Raw genomic sequence first — 19,948 nt, forward strand, 5'->3', positions numbered from 1 at the left:
AGCATCATAGGAGCAGAGAGGCTGACGTTTCGGGCCTAGACCCTGCTGCTTGGCCTGCTGTGTTCATCCAGCTCTACACCTTGTTATCCCAGCAATTGAATTTTTGCTTCAAGCACTGACTTTGTATTCAGCACCAGCTGAATCGGTGCACTGTGCAGAATTTAGTGCTGTACCTGGTATCCATAAATTAAACACCCTCCAGCAGCAGAACCACCAAATGTTCTTCCCTCCTAATCTCCACGAATTTCCATTTTAAAAAAGGCTAAATTCTGCTTCACTAGAGGAAGACAGCAAACACTTCAGTGAATTTGCACATGCTCTAACGCAAACCATCAATACAAGACAATAGGTTCTTGTTACAGTCCTCCCATAATACAACTTTCGAAATGAAGAAGATACTGATTCAGTGCACTAACTGCAAAACTAAAATGCTGTTCCAGTACAAACTATAATGCTGTTCCAGTGCAAACTATAACGTACAAAAGCTGTCCTCGGATTGTCACAGCATGAGCCATGACCACAGCATCCGCAAACCCTCTGGTGTTCCCTTCCCCCATTCAAATAACACACAAGACACAAAACAGTGAAGGTATCACTGAAACTGCTATTTCTCACTTGGGAAAAGCTCAGTTCCTTCCTAATGCTTAGCTCATCAGCATAAAATTAATGCAATCAGGACATCACATCTGCAAAGAATCCCGGATAGGAACGACTTCACGTGCAGTAGCCTTTCAATGATTTTCCACAATTCTTCAACAACTACAGTCACAGATCAGCATTGTGAACCCTCAGCTTTAATGTCAGACTGTGGCCTGAGATCAAGTTATTCATAAAACAAATTCTTCTTTAAGTCTTTTCAGCACAGCTTGGAATGAAATAAATAAACAGGATGAGTATTAACTTGGACCTATCAACAATAATTTTTCCTATTGCTTTATAAAGGCCAGCATTCAGCTCTCACCAAGGGATTAGACTGCCAGTTCAACATTTGAAGCAGGCTGCCACACATTTTAGCCTGCAATGTAAGCGAATCAACCAGATAACACATTTGAGAGCTCAGATATTAACGTACTGTGTCAGATTTCTGATCCATTTGTAGGAGCGTATGCAATATATTTGCAAAATATGTTTTTGATTTTTTCAGGAAAAGACTTCATTAATTTTGTGGATGGTGATCTGAAGTGCTCAGTTATTTAGATATCTAGATGAGTTATAGTAGCTTCATGTAACTACAGCAATCTGTTTTGCTTTGTAATATCTGGAAATGTCCACTATGGATGACAAAGAATCTGCAAAAAATTTAAACAGTCTAATTAGGAGGAGAAGAAAAGCATGGTCCAAATTCAAAGCAGCTGCACCTTACATGTTTTCTGAAGTCCCTTTGATACTGCTTGATACATAATGTGTTACAATGATCATGACCCCATTTGCTGTTCCAACATTCAACTCCAACTGCCGAAAGTCAATTTGTTCAAAACGGCAAGCGTTCAGTACTCCAGATTTCCGCCTTTTCACTTTTTATTCAAATAATTCAAAACATTATTACTAACTGTACTTAATCACTGATTAAATTCCACAATTAGTCCAAAGACAGGTACTGCAAAGCCAGAGTGTTAAGGAAATAACAGCTAAGAGGCATCAACAGTTCACATGCAATATAGGAATTCTATGCACTTGTAAATTTAGCTCTTCCCTGGTCATAAGACAATAAATCTTCCACTTCTGAGATAAATCTTATATTAAAAAGGGAAACTCTTGGTTACAAAGATGTGTTATTTGCAGACTTCTATTTTAACAATCTAAGCTGTAAAATGATTTTTAAAATTAAAAATTAGCATCATGTGTATTAAATCAAGAAAAGTCAGCAAAAATTTGTTAAAGGCAAATTGTCTTTAATTCACTTGAATGTTTTGATGAGGTAACAGGGTTATGAGAGCCACGTGTTTGATGTGGTGTGCATCAACTTCCAAAAGGCATTTGATAAAATGCCACATAACAGGCCTGTCAAAAAAGGGCCAGTGGCAGCATGGACACAAACCTGAGTTAACAAGTGGAAATACAATGAGCATTATGCTTCCTGGACTGGAGGATGCATACAGTGAGGATGCCCATGGGTCGGAACTGGAATCCTGCTTTTCTTGATTATATTAATAACGTAGACTTTGGTGCAAAGAGGACAATTTCAAAGTTTGCAGATGACACAGAACTCGCACAGGATGCCTTCTGTACAATTTATGAAGGTAGAAAGGCAGATTGAAAAAGTGATTAACAAAGCATCTGGGATCCTGGGCTTTATAAAAAGTGTCAGACAGTATAAAACCAAGGAAGTTCTGATGAATTTGGAAGAAAACTGGGTTCTGGCTCAATTTGACCACTGTGTCCATTACTGGCCACCACCCCAGCAGCAATGTGAAGACATTTGAGTAAATACAGAAAAGATTCAAAAAAATGGCAATTCAGGGTTGAGATACATCAGATTATGTGTCTAGACTGGAGAAGTTGTTAAGGAGCTTTTCTCCATGGAGTAGTGAAAATTAAGAGGTGATTTAGGATTTTACAAGGTGTGCACAGAAAAGATTGGGAGATACTCTTCTTGTTAGCAAGAGGGTCAAAAACCACAGTACACTGATTTAAGGTGAATCACAAACAGTGGTGAAAAAACTTTAAAAAACACAGCATATCGTTAGAATCTGGACTGCTGTGTCTGAGTACAATGAAGGCATATTGAAGAGATCTTCTCAAAAGAAGTGAATTTTTATTATTTTTTCAAGGCATGTGAATGTTGCTGGCAACACCAACATTTACTGCGTATTTGCAAAGTTGGTGGTGTGCTGCAATCTTGATGCACTGCAGTCACTTGGATGCAAGTACGCTCACAGTATGTACTGTAAGAAAGGGAGATCCCGGATTTGACCCAGTGATAGTAATGAAACAATACAAATTCCAGCCAGAATGGTGTGGGGATTACACAGCAACTTGCAGGTGATGTACCCACGCAACTGCTGCCTTTGTCTTTCTATCTTTTTCTGTCTTTCTGTTCTGAAGAGTCATCAGACTTGAAATACTAACTCTGCTTTCTTCCCACAGATGCTGCCAGACCTGAGCTTCTCTAGCAATTTCTGCTTTTGTTTCAGATTTCCAGCATCCACAGTTCTTTGCTTTATTCTACCTTTATCTTTCTAGATGGTGGACGTCAAAGGTTCTGTCAAAGGAGCCTTAGTGGGCTGCTAAAGTGCATTTTGTAGACGCACACTGCTGCCACAGTGCATTGGCGATGGAAGTAGGTAATGTTTCTGGATATGGTGCCAGCCAAGTGGATTACTTTGTCCTGGACTGTGTCAAGCCATCTTAAGTATTGCTGAAGTTTTCACATTCCTGAATTGTGCCTTGTACATCATGGGCAGGTTTTGGGGAGTCAGTACCTGAAGCAAAAAGATTCAGCAGCACTACAGGGAAAGGGTAAAGAGGTGAGTTACTCTGCCAGAATCAGCACAGAGACAATGGGCTGAATGGTTTCCTTCTATGCTGCAATCATTCCATGATTTCTCTCTTCAAAAACACTACTGTACGGACACCACTAATAGTCTATTGAATCAGAGTTTGCTTTCTCACAGTGTCAAAGTCTCATTATCCAAAAAAAGATTAAGCAAATTGACACAATCCAGTCCAGAAGCAACTTTGTGCCTCATCATGGTAGTGATTTACTTGAACATTGTCACAATTTTAGCTGTTTTTAGAAATGTATTTTAATTAAATGTTAATGATCATAATATTAAGAAGAACACTTTTCAACACTGCCAAATTAAAGAATTTTTGTGGAAGAACAGGATGTATTTACATAGCCCATTGCACAGCTGCCATCATTAGCAACAATGTTTCAAAGCAAGATATTCAATTCCTTCCATTCACCAAAGACTGGAAATAATCAACCGTTGCCCTGACAACTTCTAAGTCTAAAGACTGAGCTTACTTAAGGCCAGGAGAACACAGATAACCTCTTCTCCAACAGCACTGACCAATTTTTCCAACAGCTGCTGCATTGAAATTTTAGAAAGCAGTGTACCATAGAACCTCTTTACTGAAGACAACATTTTAAAAAATCAAAATGATTGTTGAAAATATAACTGCAAACAAAAGATGTCTTCTGGAAAACACTTTCTTTCAATGTTCAAGTTCCTTTGTTTAGATTTGTTACTGCTAGACTTTCCTTGACAGTTCTTATCTGTATTCCAGTAATTCTACATAAGCCTCCCTGAGATTGGCAGTTTACCATTACAAGGTACAATATACACAAAATATTAAAAAGTGAATAGAAGATGCAAAGCACTTCAGGTTGGGGCAAAACAAATACATGGTCACTCTGACATCTGGTCAGACCAATAAGCATTTAATTGGCTTACTTAAAAATAAGCAACACTATACCTTCAATCTTTTAATGTTGAGTTATAAAGCCATTAGCTTCTGCCCAGTCAGACTGACTAAAAACAAAGTCAAACAGCATTCTTTTTACATCAACAGCACTGCCAGAGGTCAGAACTATTCAGAACTGTATACATTGGTTTTGCCCAAAGCGATGGATTCGCCTTTCAAATCTTGTCACAATCGAAGAGCATCAAAAATGTATTAAGTGTTTAATTATAATTAATGCTGAATTATTGTTTTAACTTACAAGTGTTGCAAATATTACGTCTAATTTACTACCACGTTTTCCTAAATTCCCAACCCATACCCTTCTGTGAAGACAAAAAAAAGCTCCGCAAGGTTACCGCGACAAACACTGCCACGAGGGCTGAAACACATTTACGGAGCAAATTTTGTAGAAATCGTAATTATATCATTTACTCAGAATACAGTTGGACTGCAATGAAAATACATATTAAAGATACGTTATAATAATAGTAGTTAAATAAGTGGTGAAGGTGATCGATTACATTGTTCATGGGCAGCGACAGTGCAAACATTACAAGTTGGCGGGATTTTTAGTCGCAGATAATGCAATGTCATTTAGTGGACACTAATCAAAAACACGTCCTTGAAAGATGTGTAATATTAATACTTCACACAATCCGCTACTATAGTTGAAAAGAGCATTGATCAACAAAACGAAATCTGCCGCAATGTTCGTTTCTCCGTGTGACGATTTCACAATTTGTAATAAAGCATTGTGAAATAACGCTACTGATTTGCTTCCAGCCCATGGTCAGCTTCAAATATGAATTGTAGCTGTGCTATACCTTATTAAGTGTGGATTTATGGACAGTGCACTAAAAGATGCAAAACAATCAACAGTGCTGACTACTAAAGAAAAAATAATATCCATGTGGTAAGAATTCTGGTGCAAACTGAACTCGGAAATCCTACCGCGTACTAATTCAAAGCCATCTAGCGGACAGATCTAGGAGGCAGGGAAATATACAATCAAACCAATTTCTCAGAAAAAAATGGATCAACCAATGCCCTCAACTTCCAGAAAAACAAGGCAATGCGCAATTGGAATCCCAGTACGGCACACTCTTCTCAACCACAAGTCTGCACACAGAGTACCAGTCAATGAAATATTTTATTAGATACCACGGTCCGGTGAATTTTACAGGTTTTTGGGTTCGTGAGCGAGAAGTAACTACGCGAAACGGGAAGAAGATAGGGACTTGGAAAAACAAATTCTTTTGTTTCAACAGAAGGTAATATATGGATAAATAAATAAGCAGGACCACCTGGATTTCTTGCTGAATCGATATCCACACCAGCCCTCAAAAACAGATCTTTCGTGGGAAACGTCCCGTTATTCCTGACCGGTTTCTTGATCCAGATTACATCAGGTATACAACCACCCACAGGAGGGTTTGTTGTCCTGCCTTCGGAAATTGGTGGTTGGTGGTCGGTGGAGAGATCTTGCTGAGTGCTCTCTGCCTAGCGGGTATTTCGGAATGGTTTGGGGCTGCGGGAAGCAAATATTTCTGGAGACGACAGTTCGGTGGTGGAGGCGGGGGACGGGGCGGTGGGGGGGGAGAACGGTGGTGGATACACAAAAAAAAACACTAGTTCCAGGCGGGGGAAGGGGCTAAGTAGCAACCCATCTCCCCACTAAAAGCACGAAACCCTACCACACCGAGACAGCCCAGCAAAAGCTGATCTCTCAACACCGGCTCTCCTGCTCCCCTCTTTAAAAACGACACTGACTTGTCAACAAGCCGCCGCTTCGCATCTCCGTTCCAGCTTCCTCCTACCTGAAGGCACGGCGCGAGAAACAGGAACCGGAGCCGCACATACAAACTGGATTCTTTCATATAGTCCCGAGGCTATGAAGAACGACTAACCGATCCTGATCCCGATCCACAGTTCCCAGCCTCCAATTGCTGCAATAGCAGCAGCAGCACCACCTCCCACAGCCAGTAGGCTGGGAAAGTTTTCACATTCTCCCGCACCTCAGCCCAACCTGACGCCAGCTGTCCCTCCTCTCGCCCACCGGCCTTGCCCTCACCCCATTGGCTGTTCGCCAACGGCCCGCCCTCCACGCGCGGCCAGGGCCGGCAACAGCGCTCTCTATTGGTCAGACGCAGCCATCACTGAAGTTCGCCTCTCCGCCCCCACTATTAATAGTACGGCCAAGGCCGAAGCCGAAAGGCATGCTGGGATGTGTAGTTTTCCTCTGTCCATTCTCCTGAGGAAGTCGGATGCTCATTTGTCTGGAAACGAACTACAACTCCCGAAGGTCAAAGCGCGATATCGATTTTTTTTTTCACCCCACGCCAATTTTCGCGATACTTTTCGGGTACCGTTGCTAAGGTTTCGGCTTTGAAGCTTCTCCGGACGAAGTTTGCTCGAGTTTTCGGCACCCAGAAGGTTTATCGCACAGACAGAGATAGAAAGCGAGGCTCCCGTCATTATGACCATCAGTGAGAGCTCAGCCAAAGCTCCCGCCATGGAGACGTTGTTTTCCTTGGAGTTGTTAGTGGATTATGTGCGATTTGAGCCTGGGCCTTGGACAACAGGATCCGGACCTTTGTTGGCGGTGGCCTTCAGGCTGTTAGACTTTCCAACTTTACTTGTCCATCAAATTGAACCGGAGCGAGCGGAATGTATACGGCGGAGCTGGGCGTCCGACAAGGAGAAGGCGATTCCTGAACGACCGTCAAATGGCTCTGACATCCCGTTCAGCAAAGGGAAATCCTGCTTGTTCAAGATCAGCCTGGCGTCCCTGCACAGCCATTTGAGCAATACACCTTTGTACGCCATGCTGCTGGACGTCTTCCCTCGGGTACCCAAGTTCCTTGGCAGTTGCCTGATTTCTCTGGCCGATGCGGTGGATCAAATCAGGCGGGAAGTTGCGGAGCGCGGTATTACAATGCCTTCCATGCATGGGAGTAAGGGTCTGCACGCTTTGTATAATCTCATGGGCAGAAAGATCGGCCACATTTCGGTGGCATATAGACTCTTGAGTTTGGGGGCGGCTTTACTGCCGCATGGTCGAGAGAACCTGACTGTCGGAATGCTAGATGTCAAAAAACTCCCGCTCAAACCCGTGGAAGCGCCAGTTTTGCCCGATGAGCCAGGTGTGACAGAGCAGGTTAATAAAAAGAGCGAGGAGTTTACACCTCAAGATACCGCGAAAACATTATTTCGTTCCGCAAAATGTCCCGACCCGGAAGCGGGTAACCAGATTCTCGACCAGAAAGTCCAAATAAGCGATAGTGAAGTACCTGTTGTCACCTCCATGCCAAAGGAGGAAAAACGTAAACCGAACAAACCGACTAAAGGGGAACACGTGGAACACCAGATGGAACAGCGCAGATTAGAAACTGAACGAAGTGTAGATTTAGGTGTAGACAACGTTTTTTGTCCACCTCCAATGTATTATACACGGTCAACGAATGAATCCAAAGAAAAAAAAGCTGAAGTACGCAGAGTAGTGGAACCCGATATAATGTCTGCCCCACCGGAGCAACGAGATACGGATGAAGACGGTGAATCGTTCGAAATTAGCCAGAATTTAAATTATTCTAGGCTGCCTGCAAGTCAGTCGAAAATGACATCCAGGTTAAAGCCACAAGTACACGATACAATGCCACAACTTGATCCATGTAATAATATCAGTCAGTTACCTTTACTAAATGCGCTTCTGATAGAACTTTCTTTGCTACATGATCAAGTTCCGCAGCGAATTCCTCTTACCATTCACCCTAAACTTGCTTGGCTTTACAGTGGTTTAGAGAATGATTCGCCCAAATTTCATAAACCAACTAGTACAACAGCATCAGAGCATCTTAAATCCACCAGTTCAAATTTAAAGAACCAGAAAGAGAAGTTTCAAAAGCACCCAATATCTCTAAAACACTTTGATAAAGAAAATGCTACAAAACAAACTATTACAAAGAATGACTCTAAACATCCAAAAAGAAAGCTGATGTATGGATTAACACATACATTGCGATTAAGATTACAGCAGACAAACCCACATATGCTGATATTGCATGAACGAAGGGAGCTGTCAAGAAAAAAACAACTGAAAGAGAGAAAGACTGCGGCAACATACTGTAAAGGCAAAGAAGGAAGTGCTCCATCAAAATTTCTTCAAGAAGATCATCACCTCTCTGGAGCTTTTTCTTTCCAAAGTGGCTGTTTTGAAGAAAACGTTGAAACATTAATTGAAAATAGTGTTGAACTTGATTCCCTCCATTCTTCAAAAGTTCTAGGAAATAGAAAAACTAAAAGCACAAATAATTTTGGAGAAATCTCCAAACTGGAAAGTGTCACTACTAAAGAACAGATGTGTGTTCGAACTCTGGGCCCAACTTCAAAAGTGTCAAACTTTCAGATGTTGGATAAGGCAACAAATGACAGGATATTTTTTGGAAAAGATGTAAAGATCAATTTACCCAAAATTTTCAATCTGGATTCTGACCATAGTGTCAGTGAGTCATTTAACAGAGCAGAGAATGTGTTGCAGACTTCAGAAATTTATCCTGGCTCTATAATTGATTCCACAAAAGCAGAAGACAGCAATGCACCGATTTCCTCTAGTAGCTATAATGACAGTGCTGACCCCAAGTATTCTGAGGACTTCACAAGTCCTGAAGCAACAGGATTCTCGGAAGATTTTACCAGTCCTGAACCTACAAGCAAATGTACAGATAATTTGGATAGTAGTATTGAGGCAACATCCACTAAGGTGAAACATATGTATTTTAACAATGCGTCAGAATCTAACCTTTCCAAACATTTCAACAATGGAACAGCTCAAAGTGAGAGGGAAGATGATTCAGTTCTTCTACCTATACCATCCCAGCAATCTCCAATTCGATCTTTAAAAGCAATATCCAATGTAAAAAGTCACCATCAGAAAGTGGCAACCTCTAATGTATCCAATGATGCTACCAGCTCAACAGAGGTAAATCAAATTAGAAACACATTGAACCTGACAAACAAAGAAGAAAATAAGAAACAGCTTGAGTCAACTCTCCTTCAGGGAGATATCAGTGCAGTTAGCATAGAGCTCCCCAAGCTTTCAAGTTCAACAATTGGATGCAAGGCTTTAGAGGACAGCCAGTCTTTGGGGACATCCCAAATGAGTTCCTACATAACATTCAGTGTGTCTGACCTTCCCTGTGGTGAACTTGAAATTAACACAACAGATATTCAAAAAGGTGTGAGTGAATTGGATGCTACAGGAATGGCCAATGAGTGCAGGCATATTTCTGAACTAATAACCAACAAACTTCCTGGATATACTTTATGATGCCATTACTAAAGTTACTTTGTTATTGTGTTTGGCATCCTTAGACTGCGTATTAGTTAATTACATTTCTCTTGACCCATAAGTAAATTTTATCTGCCACTATGCTATTTATAATGCATGTGACAATCTATATGCATAAATGAGGTATGCAGTTTTAGACCTCTTCCTGAACATGTTCTACTTCTTGTCCTTTTAAACAGTAAGGAATACCTTCCTCCTTCAATCTCCTTCCTTCGTTGTCCAATTCACTTGCTTTCCTTCTTCATTTTCTACCTATTTAACTGTGGCTTGAGCTCTACAAATCTCTACCAATGGCTTCTTTTTACAGCACTAGAGAGACATCTTTAACCCACAATTCTTTCCTTTCTGTCCATGTTGTCTTTTAAAAGCATCATATGTTAGGTCAGGCTGTATATGTAATAAAAATAGAAAATGCTAGAAATATTCAGGTTAGACAGCTGGTGAAAAGTTGGCCCTCTATTTCTTGAGACAGTTGCCTGACCTGCTGATTATTTTCAGCATTTTCTATTTTTATTTTAGATTTCTATCAGTATTTTGCTTGACAACATCCAACTTGGAGCTTCTGACACCTCCACACAATCCTTCCACTGGGTATTTTGGAAGACTGCTTATCTGAGAAGGGATACATTGTACATCTTCTCCAGCTAAATATTAGGAAGAAGGAAACCACTGTCTTTGTAACAGAGGAAGGAACTACTGGCTATGGAACGTGTGTAACAAAGGCTTAGTGGACTAAATCCTGGATGGCAGAACTGACATGTGAAGAGAGACTGGATTAGTCAGAACTATATTCACTGGATTTTAGAAGAACGAGGGGGTCTCATAGGACCCTATAAAATTCCAACCGACTAGACAAGGTAAATGCAGGAAGGATGTTCCTTATGACAGGGGAGTCCAGAACCTGGGGTCACAAGCTAAAGATATAGGGTAGGTCATTGAGGACTGAGATAAGGAGAAATGCCTTCACCCAGAGATTGGTGAGCCCGTGGAATTCTTTGCCAAAGAAAGCAGCTGAGGATAAAACATGGAATGTTTTCAAAGAGGAGTTAGATATAGTTCTTAGGGCTAAAGTTGGATGATCAATAATGATCATGTTGAATGGTGGAAAGGACTTGAAGAGCTAAATGATCCACTCATGCTCCTATTTTCCACATCTCTAAGAGTAAGCTTTTGGGGAAACTGCACCAGGTTTACTCCCTTTAGCCCAAGAAAAGTGCCATTGCATCAGTAAAAAGAATGAGTATATTTCCACAGGGTGAGAAAAGCAAGCCTGAAGTGATACTGGGGGATACTAGGGCCAACCAAACTATAATGCTTGGAATGGGTACGATCTTCCCACCAGAGAATGCGATAAGTGTGAAGGTGCTGGTAACAGGGTCCAAATCCACCCTTCACCAGGTTAACCAGGATTGTGACCTAGTGCTGGGACCAGTGACCTTGGGAGTTGTACCTTGTCTGGGGACAAGATTCTCCTGCTATTTGGCAATGACCTTGAAGGAGCAAAGATAACATTATCCCCAGTGGTCTCTGAGAAAGTCACTGAGGTCAGAGAGACTGAACTGCTGTGGGAGAAAATGCCTAACATTTTTCCCTATTTTGTGATCATATAGTCCATGGGCAGACGAGCTTAGCCAGTGGAAGCTAAGCTGGCGCTGCAAGCAGAAGACCCTCTGGTTCTGGTTATCCTAAATGAATCTAGAAGATGCCAATGACATCATAAATCAAAACTGCTGGCAAAACTCAGCAGTAATGGCAGCATCTGTTGGAAGAAAGCAGGGTTAACATTTCAAGTCCAATGATTCTTCATCATCAGAACACAGGTGATTTGGTAAGGGAAAAAAATATTCACCTGTGTGGAAGAGCACATCTGGATATAAAAGCAAGTAGAAGAGAAGGAGGAGGTCTACATGCTAGACCATATAGTAGAGTTGCAAGAGTGACTCTTCCGAACCTGTGAAGTTGCCTGAGAACACCTGAAAATCTTCCAGTGATGAAATCAAAGGCAGGCAAACATGCCAGGGTCCAAATTTTTCAGCTAGGAGACTTTGTGTTAATGCTGCTACCAACCCTTAAAGTGAACCCTTAAAGGCATGAATCTGCAGTCTGTTGTGAAAGCCTAAAAGCTTGAGAAGTGAACTAAGTGATTGAGAACACAAATCAGGGAAGAAAGGAAAGGCTCTTTCAGGTCAGGCATTCCTGTCGCTAGGTCAAAATCTTGGAAATCCTTCCTTAATGGCATTGTGGGTCCACCTGAGAACATGGGCTGCAGCAGTTCAAGAAGGCAGCTCACCACCACCATCTCAAGGGCAAATAGAGAAGGGCAATAAACACTGGTCCAGCCACATCCTACAAGCGGTTAACCAAAAAGCAGGCAATGGTCAGCCCCATTTAATTGACCAAGAGGACGAAGGCAACAGCAAGCATGAATTGGAGGGAGACGCAAGTGAGGTCCACATGAACCCTTTACTGCCTATCCACCCAATAATGAAATACTAGCAAACGTAGATTCCTTATTTGCTTACTCAAGCACACAACAGGAAGCATACTTAATGAGACTGCTCTTTGCATTTAAAGGCATACTCATAGAGAGAAGGCAGGCTACACCACCATACCTCTACATGATTTGGATGTAGGAGAGGCCCTTCCCATAAGGGAACATCCCTGTCAACTTGACCCAGAAAAGCTAATCCATTTTAAGGAAGTACAAACCACTGGAGCACCAACTAACAGAGTCGAGCAGTAGCTGGAGATCCCCAGTTGAGCTTGTATTCAAGATGCAGAACTCCACAAGGATCTGAATTGACTCCAGACAAGATAATGCAGTGACCAGAGCTGACTCCTACCCAGTACCCTGGCTGGATGATTGCATAGAAAGCTACCTACATTAAGAAGAGGGATTTATTCAAGGGGTACTGACAAGTTTCCTTGCCTTCCTGCATGAAGGAAATATGTGCCTTTGTAACTCCAGGTGGTTGATAATTAAATTATTAAATCCTGCCATTTGGACTTCAAAATGCTCCTGCCACCTTTCAAAGGCTGATGCCAGAAAGTGGCAAGGTTATCTAATTGTGTGGTGTACTTATGATAACCACCTAGTGTGCAGTGACACTCGAGATACACATTTAGTAACTGGAAGCTGTCTTCCAGAAAATACAGTTAGCTGATCTACTAGTCAAATTCACAGAGAGTGAGTTTTCTGAGGCTCAAATGATCTATCTAGGGTTGTAAAGGTAGAAGCAACAGAACAGTTTCAAACTCCCACAGTCAAACAGGAAACCACGATGTTCTTAGGGATGAAATAAAAAGGTGTAGAGCTGGATGAACACAGCAGGCCAAGCAGTATCAGAGGAGCAGGAAAGCTGACGTTTCGGGCCTAGACCCTTCAGCTTAGGGATGTATGAGTTCGACTGAAAGTTCAATCCAAATTCAGTGCAACAACTGTGCTACTGATAGACCTACAGGAAAAATAAGGCAGTATGGACTGAGAATTACCAAACTACTCTTGAAAAGCTGAAAACCATTTTTACAAGTGAGCCTGTTCTTGCAGTTCTAAATGTTAAACAGGTATTTAAGGTGGCCACGAATGCGAGGGACATCAGGGACAAGGCTGTTCTTCTTCAGAAAGCTGAATCAGAATTGGACACCAACTGGGCACTTTTCCACAAAGCTAAGCAAACATCAGTAGAGAGGAAAACCCTCGGTTTATTATTGGCTTTCAAACACTGAAATATGTGTTCAAAATGAGTACACAGAAACACCAGTCTGTACTGACCGCAACTCATTACTTTTCTGAAAAACATAAGACCCAGAATGCCAGATTATTCCATTAAAGCTTGTTTCTTCAACTGTACCACTTAAAAAAAATCACCCATGTTACTGGGAAATTGAATGTGATTTACCCTGTCCAGAACTTAGAGAGGCCTGGTTATAATCAAAAAACTAATTGACCAAGTCTAGAGGAATTTATCTATGTGTGAGTATATTTGTTGTTTCATTTTTTTAAATATCGCACTCCTTTGTAATTAAATAAGAATGGATCTCACCAGTGTTGTAAACAGACTGTCTTAATTTCAGACTAAGAAAGGAAGAAGAATGGAGTTGGTAACTAGATAATGGAATTTGGAGTAGGGGCCAAAAGCAAAATAGCTTAAGTCTTCTCACTTTTTGATTAGAGGAATCTTCTGCTCATCCAGTGCATAATGTCAGATAACCAGTCTGATAATTTAGGAAAGTAGTGGGGTGCAGCTGGGCATTGTCAAGATACATTTGCAAACGAAAATCATATCTTCAGATAATGTCATCAAGGATCAGCATGTAGATGAGAAATAGTAGGCAGCCAAAGATAGATAGATAAAGGGAAACATCCAGGGTTATGTATGAGAAAGCGAAGAAAAGCCATAACAAATGATTCTCTACCTACATTTATTTAGATAAAAATGGAATTAGATAAATGCTTTCCCAATTACCGGATGAGAGTGGAAGACATTGAGAATAGTATTGTCAACTGTATCAAACACTGCACGCAGTTACAGAAGAATGAAGAGGAAAAGTTGATCTTTGTCTTTCACAGGAGGGAGGACTCACAGGCAAAGGTGAGCTTGGGGCATGACAACAGACAGGAGAGAAACAGAAGCTATAGGATGTTTGGTCAGCTGGGTTAGTAAAATGCAGTGCAGCAAAGGCAGCTGATTGGATTCTCTCAATCAAAATGGTAAAGATGTCAATAAACGCTCATACATATTGTAGGAGGCAAGGGTGGAGCAGACATGGAAGAAGGTTTAACAACATGAAGCCTCTTCTAGAATACTGTGTCCAGTTCTGGTCACCCAGTTATAGGAAGGATATTATTAAGCTGGAGAAGGTTCAGAAGAGATTTACCAGGATGTTGCTGGGTATGGAAGGTTTGAGTTAAAAAGAAAGTATGGGCAGGGTGAGACTTTCTCCACTGGAGCGTAGGAGGTTGAGAGACCGCCTTATAGAAGTTATGAAATAATGAGGAGTATAGGTAGAGATAACGTTAGTTGTCTTTTCCCTAGGATGGAGGATTTCAAAACTAGGGGCCACATTTTAAGGTGAGAGGAGAGAGATTTAGAAAAGACATGAGGAGAAATTTTCTTCACAGAGGGTGGTTTGCGTGTGGAATAAACTTCCTGAGGAAGAGGTGGATGTGGGAACAATTACAACGTTTAAAAGACATTTGGATAAGTGTATGAATAGGAAGGGTTTGGCGGGATGTGGGCCAGGAGCAGGCAGATGGGACTAGTTTAGTTTGGAATTATGTTCAGCATGGGCTGGTTGGATTGAAGGTTCCATTTCAGTGCTGTATGGCTCTATGACTTTGACTCTGTAACATGGTTTGCAGTGGAAAAAAGAAGCCGGGGTTATCTTTGCATTCCAGAATTCCTCATGGGAGAGATTAGGACCAGACAACATTGTTTCATAATAAAGGGAACCAATTTAAGACTGAGATGAACTCCCTTTCCTCAGAGAGTTGAGAGTCTTTGGAACTCCTTGCCAATGGAGACTGTGGGGGGCACAATCCTTGTATATATTTAAGGCTGAGATAGAAAGATCCTTGATGAGTGTGGGAATCAGGTTTATGAGGAAAGAGCAGGAAAGTGGATATGAGGAATGTTGGATGAGCCATGAGTCTATTGAATAGCAATGCAAGCTCATGGGGCCAAATTGAACTCATGTTCTATTTCTTATGGCCTATAATCCTAGAATTGTGAGCAGTTTTAGCAGACAAGAGCAGAACTTGATAGTGTTGTCTGTCATATCCATTAAATTCACCTTAAGGGAGAAGATAGTTTGTGAGGGTGTGGCCATACAAATCTGTGTTTGCAGAATGTGGTGAATGGATGGCCAAAGATTAGACAGTTGCAATTTTGAAAGTGCAACTAAAATGTACCTGTGATTGAAGACACAGCTACTAATGGTGTGATGAAGTGAGAGATAGGCAGTGGGTGGTGTACAAAATAAAAACTGAAGTCAGAGAAGAAAATTTAAAATATAGGCTTTGGGGGACTAGAAACTAACGTATGTTAGAGAGAACCAGTGCGATGCACAAGTGGAGATACTGTGTTGAACAGGGTAGTTTGTATGCGTACAGAGGTCAGGTGGAGAAAGTGGGAGACTAACAAAACAGCGCAATAGCCAAGTCTGAAGGAGTGAAAAAGGATGAAAATGCCATCTAAACTGAGTCAGGAATAGAGAGACTTAGAAGTAGACGATGTGTGAAAGTTTAGTACCAAATTTGATCTTGTGGTCAAATTTTTCTCCTCTGATAAGGAGACCAAAACTACAGAGTACTCAAATCCTCTCGTTATGAAGGCCAATATACCCTTTGTCTTTTTCACCACAGAGAACCTAGAAGAAACCCATGCAGATGCAGGGAGAATGTGCAAATTCCACACAGCCAGTCACCTGACAGTGGAATCAAACCCAGGTCGCTGGTGCTGTGAGGTAGCAGTGTTAACCACTGAACCACCATGCTGCCCATGGATGAGTGCAAATCCAACAGCACTCAAGAAATTCAACACCATCCATAAGACCATACGATATAAGAGCAAAATTAGGCTATTTAACTCATCAAGTCAGCCCCATCATTAGATCATGGCTGATGTGTTTCTCAATCCCATTTTCCTGTCTTCTCATAACGTTTGATTCCCTTACTAATCAAAAACTGTTTCTGTCTTAAACACACTCAATTACTTGGCCTTCACAGCATTCTGAGGCAGTGAGTTCCACAGGTTCACCTCTGTCTAGCTGAAGAAATTCCTCCTCATATCAGTTCTAAAGGGCCGTTCCTTTACTCTGAGGCTGTGTTCTCAGGTCCTAGTTACTTCCACCAGTTGAAACATCTTCTCCATGTTCATTCTATCCAGACCTCTCAGTATTCTGTAAGTTTCAATCAGATCTCCCTTCATCCTTCCAAACTCAATCAAGTACAGACCCAGACAAGCCCTCCACCCTCAGCATCATTCTTGTAAACCTCCTCTGGACACCTACAAGGCAGAAGCTTATACAGCCTCAGCAGCACATCCCTGCTGTTGCATTCTAGATCTCTCAAAATGAATGCTAACATTCTATTTGCCTTCCTAACTGCCAAATGAACCTACATGTTAACCTTAAAAGACTCCTGAACTAGGATGTCTGAATCTATTTGTGCTTCAGATTTCCAGAGCCTTCGCCCATTTAGAAAATTGTCTTTGCCTCTATTCTTCCTATCAAAATACATAACCTCACACTTTCCCATCTGCCACTTCTTTGCCCACTCTCCGAGCCTGTCCAAGTCCTTCTGCAGCCTCCCCTCCTCCTCAACACTACCTGTCCCTCCACCTATCTTTGTGTCATTTGCAGTCTTAGTAACAATGTCTTTAGTTGCTTCGTCCAGATTGTGAACATATAACTGAATGGTTGTGGTCCCTACACAGACCCCTACAGAACTCCACTAGTTGCCAGCTGTCATCCTGAGAAAGACCCCTTTACTCCTTTGTCTGTCTTCAGCCAATCCTCCATCCATGTCATGCTTTTGGGCTGTTATCTTATTTAGCAGTCTCCTATGCAGCATGTTGTGAAAAGCCTTCTGGAAAACTAAAAATCTCACATCTACTGGCTCTCCTTTGTCTAACTCACTCATTATCTCCTCAAAGAATTCTAACAGTTTGTCAGGCCTGACCTCCCCTTAATGAAGCCATGCTGACTCAGCCCTATTTTACCATGCACTTCTAAGTACTCAGCAATCTCATCTTTAAAAATGGAGTCTAAAATCAGGCAAACCAGCTTAAAATTTCCTGCCTTCTGCCTCCCTCCCTTCTAAAACAGAGGTGCTTAAATTAGCCATTTTCCAGTCCTCTGGGACTCCAGTGATTGCCGCCAATACATCCACAATCTCCTAAGCGATCTCCTTCAGAACCCTGGGTGTAGCAAATCAGGTCTGAGTGATTTATTTGTCTTCAGACCTTTCAGCTTCCCCAGCACCTTCTCCTTAGTGAGCACCTTCTCCTTAGTGATTCCCACTAAACTCATCTCTACCTCTGACTCTCTTGAAGTTCTGGTATGCTTCTGATGTCTTCCATCATGAAGAATGATGCAAAGTACCTATTCAGTTCCTCTGCCATTTCTTTACTTCCTCATTACTACTTCCCCAGCCTCATTTTCCATTGGTCCAATGTCCACTCTTGCTTCTCTCTTACCTTTTATAAATGTAAAAATACTCTTGCAATCTTATTTTATGTTACTTGCTAGCTTACCCTCATATTTTATCTTGTCCCACCTCATTGCTTTTTTAGTTGTCCAATGCTGGTTTTTAAAGTATTCCTAATCCTCTGGCTTCCCACTAATCATCACCACATTCTATGCTTATAACATTGTGTACAGAACTAAAAAGCCTTTTGGATTTACTCTCTCCACCACTGGTTCACCATGGCAGCAGTGCAGGACAAAGCTTGATTGGCACCCCATCTACATCATTCAACATACACATCTTTCACCATCAAGGCAAAGAGGTGGTAGTGTGTACCACCTACAAGATGCAGTAACTTACTACGCCTCCTTGCATAGCACTTTCCAAACCCATGACCTCTAACGCCTGAAAGGACATAGACAGCAGATGCTTAGGCACATCACCAAGTTCCCCTTCAAGTTACATATAATCTTTACTTGAAACTATATCACTATTCATTCATTGTCGCTGGGTCAAAATCCTGAAACTCCTTCCCTAATAGCACTATGGGTGGCCATTCACCCTAAGAAAAGTGGTTTAAGAAGGCAACTTGCCACCATTTTCTCAAGGGCAATTAGAAGTGGATGGATAAAAAGCTGCTCTGGCCAGTAATGTCCAGATCCTATGTACAAATAAAAGGAAAATAAAGTTGTTTAGATGAATTGCAGAAACTTGTCAAAGTTCCTTCAACAGCACTTTTCAACCTTGTGACTTCTACCATCTAGCTGAACAAGGGCTCATGTGCATGAGAAAACTATCTTCAAATTCTACTCCAATTCACTTGTTAATATGATCTTGAAATATATCACTGTTCCTTCATTGTCATGGGGCAAAATCTTGGAACTAAGGGAAAGTAAGGATTTTTCCAACATATTCATACATATTCATCAATGACAAAAAGAAATTATGGAAGATCAAATGGTTTAGAATTAGCACATATTTGCGGCTTCATGATGTCATGGATAAAAGATTGACTTGCTAACAGGAAGCAGAAAGAAGGAATAAGTGGGTCTTTGAGGCTAGCAGTTTGTCATGAGTGGTGTGCCGCAAGGGTCAGTGCTGGGCCCTCAGCTCTTTGCAATTTATAAATGATTTGGATTAAGAGATCGAAGGTATGCAGCTAAATTTTCTGATGACACCATGATAGTAGGAAAGTGAGCACTGAAAAGAGTATAAGAAGCCGACAAAAGGATATGGAAAGCTGAAGTGAGTGGATGAAGATTTGGAAAATGGAATATAATGTGAGAAAGTAGGTAATTTTGATAGAAAGAATAAAAAGGAATAAAAATATTATCTAAATGGAGAGAGGTTGCAGAGTTCTGAGGCAGGTCTCCTGGTACATGAATAACAGAAGATTAGCATGCAGTACAGCAAGTAATCAGGAAAGTTCACAAAAAGTTATTGTTTATTGTGGGCGGAATTGAATGTAAGAGTAGGGAGGTTATGCTTCAGTTATACAGGGTCAGAAATCACACAACACCGGGTCATAGTCTAACAGGTTTATTTGAAAACGCAAGCTTTAGGAGCCCCAGTCCTTCTTCAGGTGTTAGTGAGAGAGGTAGTATCAGACTCAGAATTTAAGGGTAAAAGATCAAAGGTTCACATCATTGATGAGCAAGTACTAAACAAACTTAAGATGCTGTAAAAACTTTAATCAGTTAGGTTTTAATTGATTAATATGTATATGTAAGTCCCCAAATTCCTTTCAAGTCATGGTCCTGAGAGAACGACAGGTTTTATCAGTGTAAAGAAGAGGTGACATTTTAGGTCAGACAATGCATGTTAGGTGTGAGACCTTCTTTAGAATGTGTTTGTGTTTTGGTTTGGAGTCAGACTGGTTTTATTTCTAAAGTGGGAATTTATAAAATGCCATATTGGCTGACTGACTATAAATTGTGTGCTTTTTGAACAAAATACAATGTATCTGCAAATACAAATTCACCCCATAGATTTGTGTGTGTGTG

At 41.3% G+C, this 19,948-nt stretch overlaps 2 protein-coding genes across 3 annotated transcripts in view; one reads left to right on the forward strand and one right to left on the reverse strand.

The window, feature by feature from the left end:
- Positions 1-6,752, reverse strand: part of LOC109917628 (signal-induced proliferation-associated 1-like protein 2) — a 401,246-nt gene extending 394,494 nt beyond the window's left edge. The window contains exon 1 of the mRNA XM_048597090.1: positions 6,228-6,752. The gene's annotated coding sequence lies outside the window, so the exon portion shown is untranslated. The remainder of the gene's footprint in view (positions 1-6,227) is intronic.
- A 19-nt stretch (positions 6,753-6,771) lies between these two features.
- Positions 6,772-13,799, forward strand: map10 (microtubule associated protein 10). Of its 2 annotated transcripts, XM_048596976.1 has the most exons (2): positions 6,772-9,388; positions 10,277-13,799. In XM_048596976.1, exons 1-2 carry the CDS (start codon positions 6,887-6,889, stop codon positions 10,403-10,405), a joined length of 2,631 nt encoding a protein of 876 aa, XP_048452933.1. In that variant the 5' UTR covers positions 6,772-6,886; the 3' UTR covers positions 10,406-13,799. The 2 variants fall into 2 exon arrangements, with proteins under 2 accessions (XP_048452933.1, XP_020373417.2); XM_020517828.2 differs by having other exon boundaries at positions 6,773-13,799.
- The last annotated feature ends 6,149 nt before the right edge of the window (positions 13,800-19,948 follow it).

Source organism: Rhincodon typus, chromosome 5 (assembly GCF_021869965.1).
Source record: "Rhincodon typus isolate 14 chromosome 5, sRhiTyp1.1, whole genome shotgun sequence".
Lineage (NCBI taxonomy): Eukaryota > Metazoa > Chordata > Chondrichthyes > Orectolobiformes > Rhincodontidae > Rhincodon > Rhincodon typus.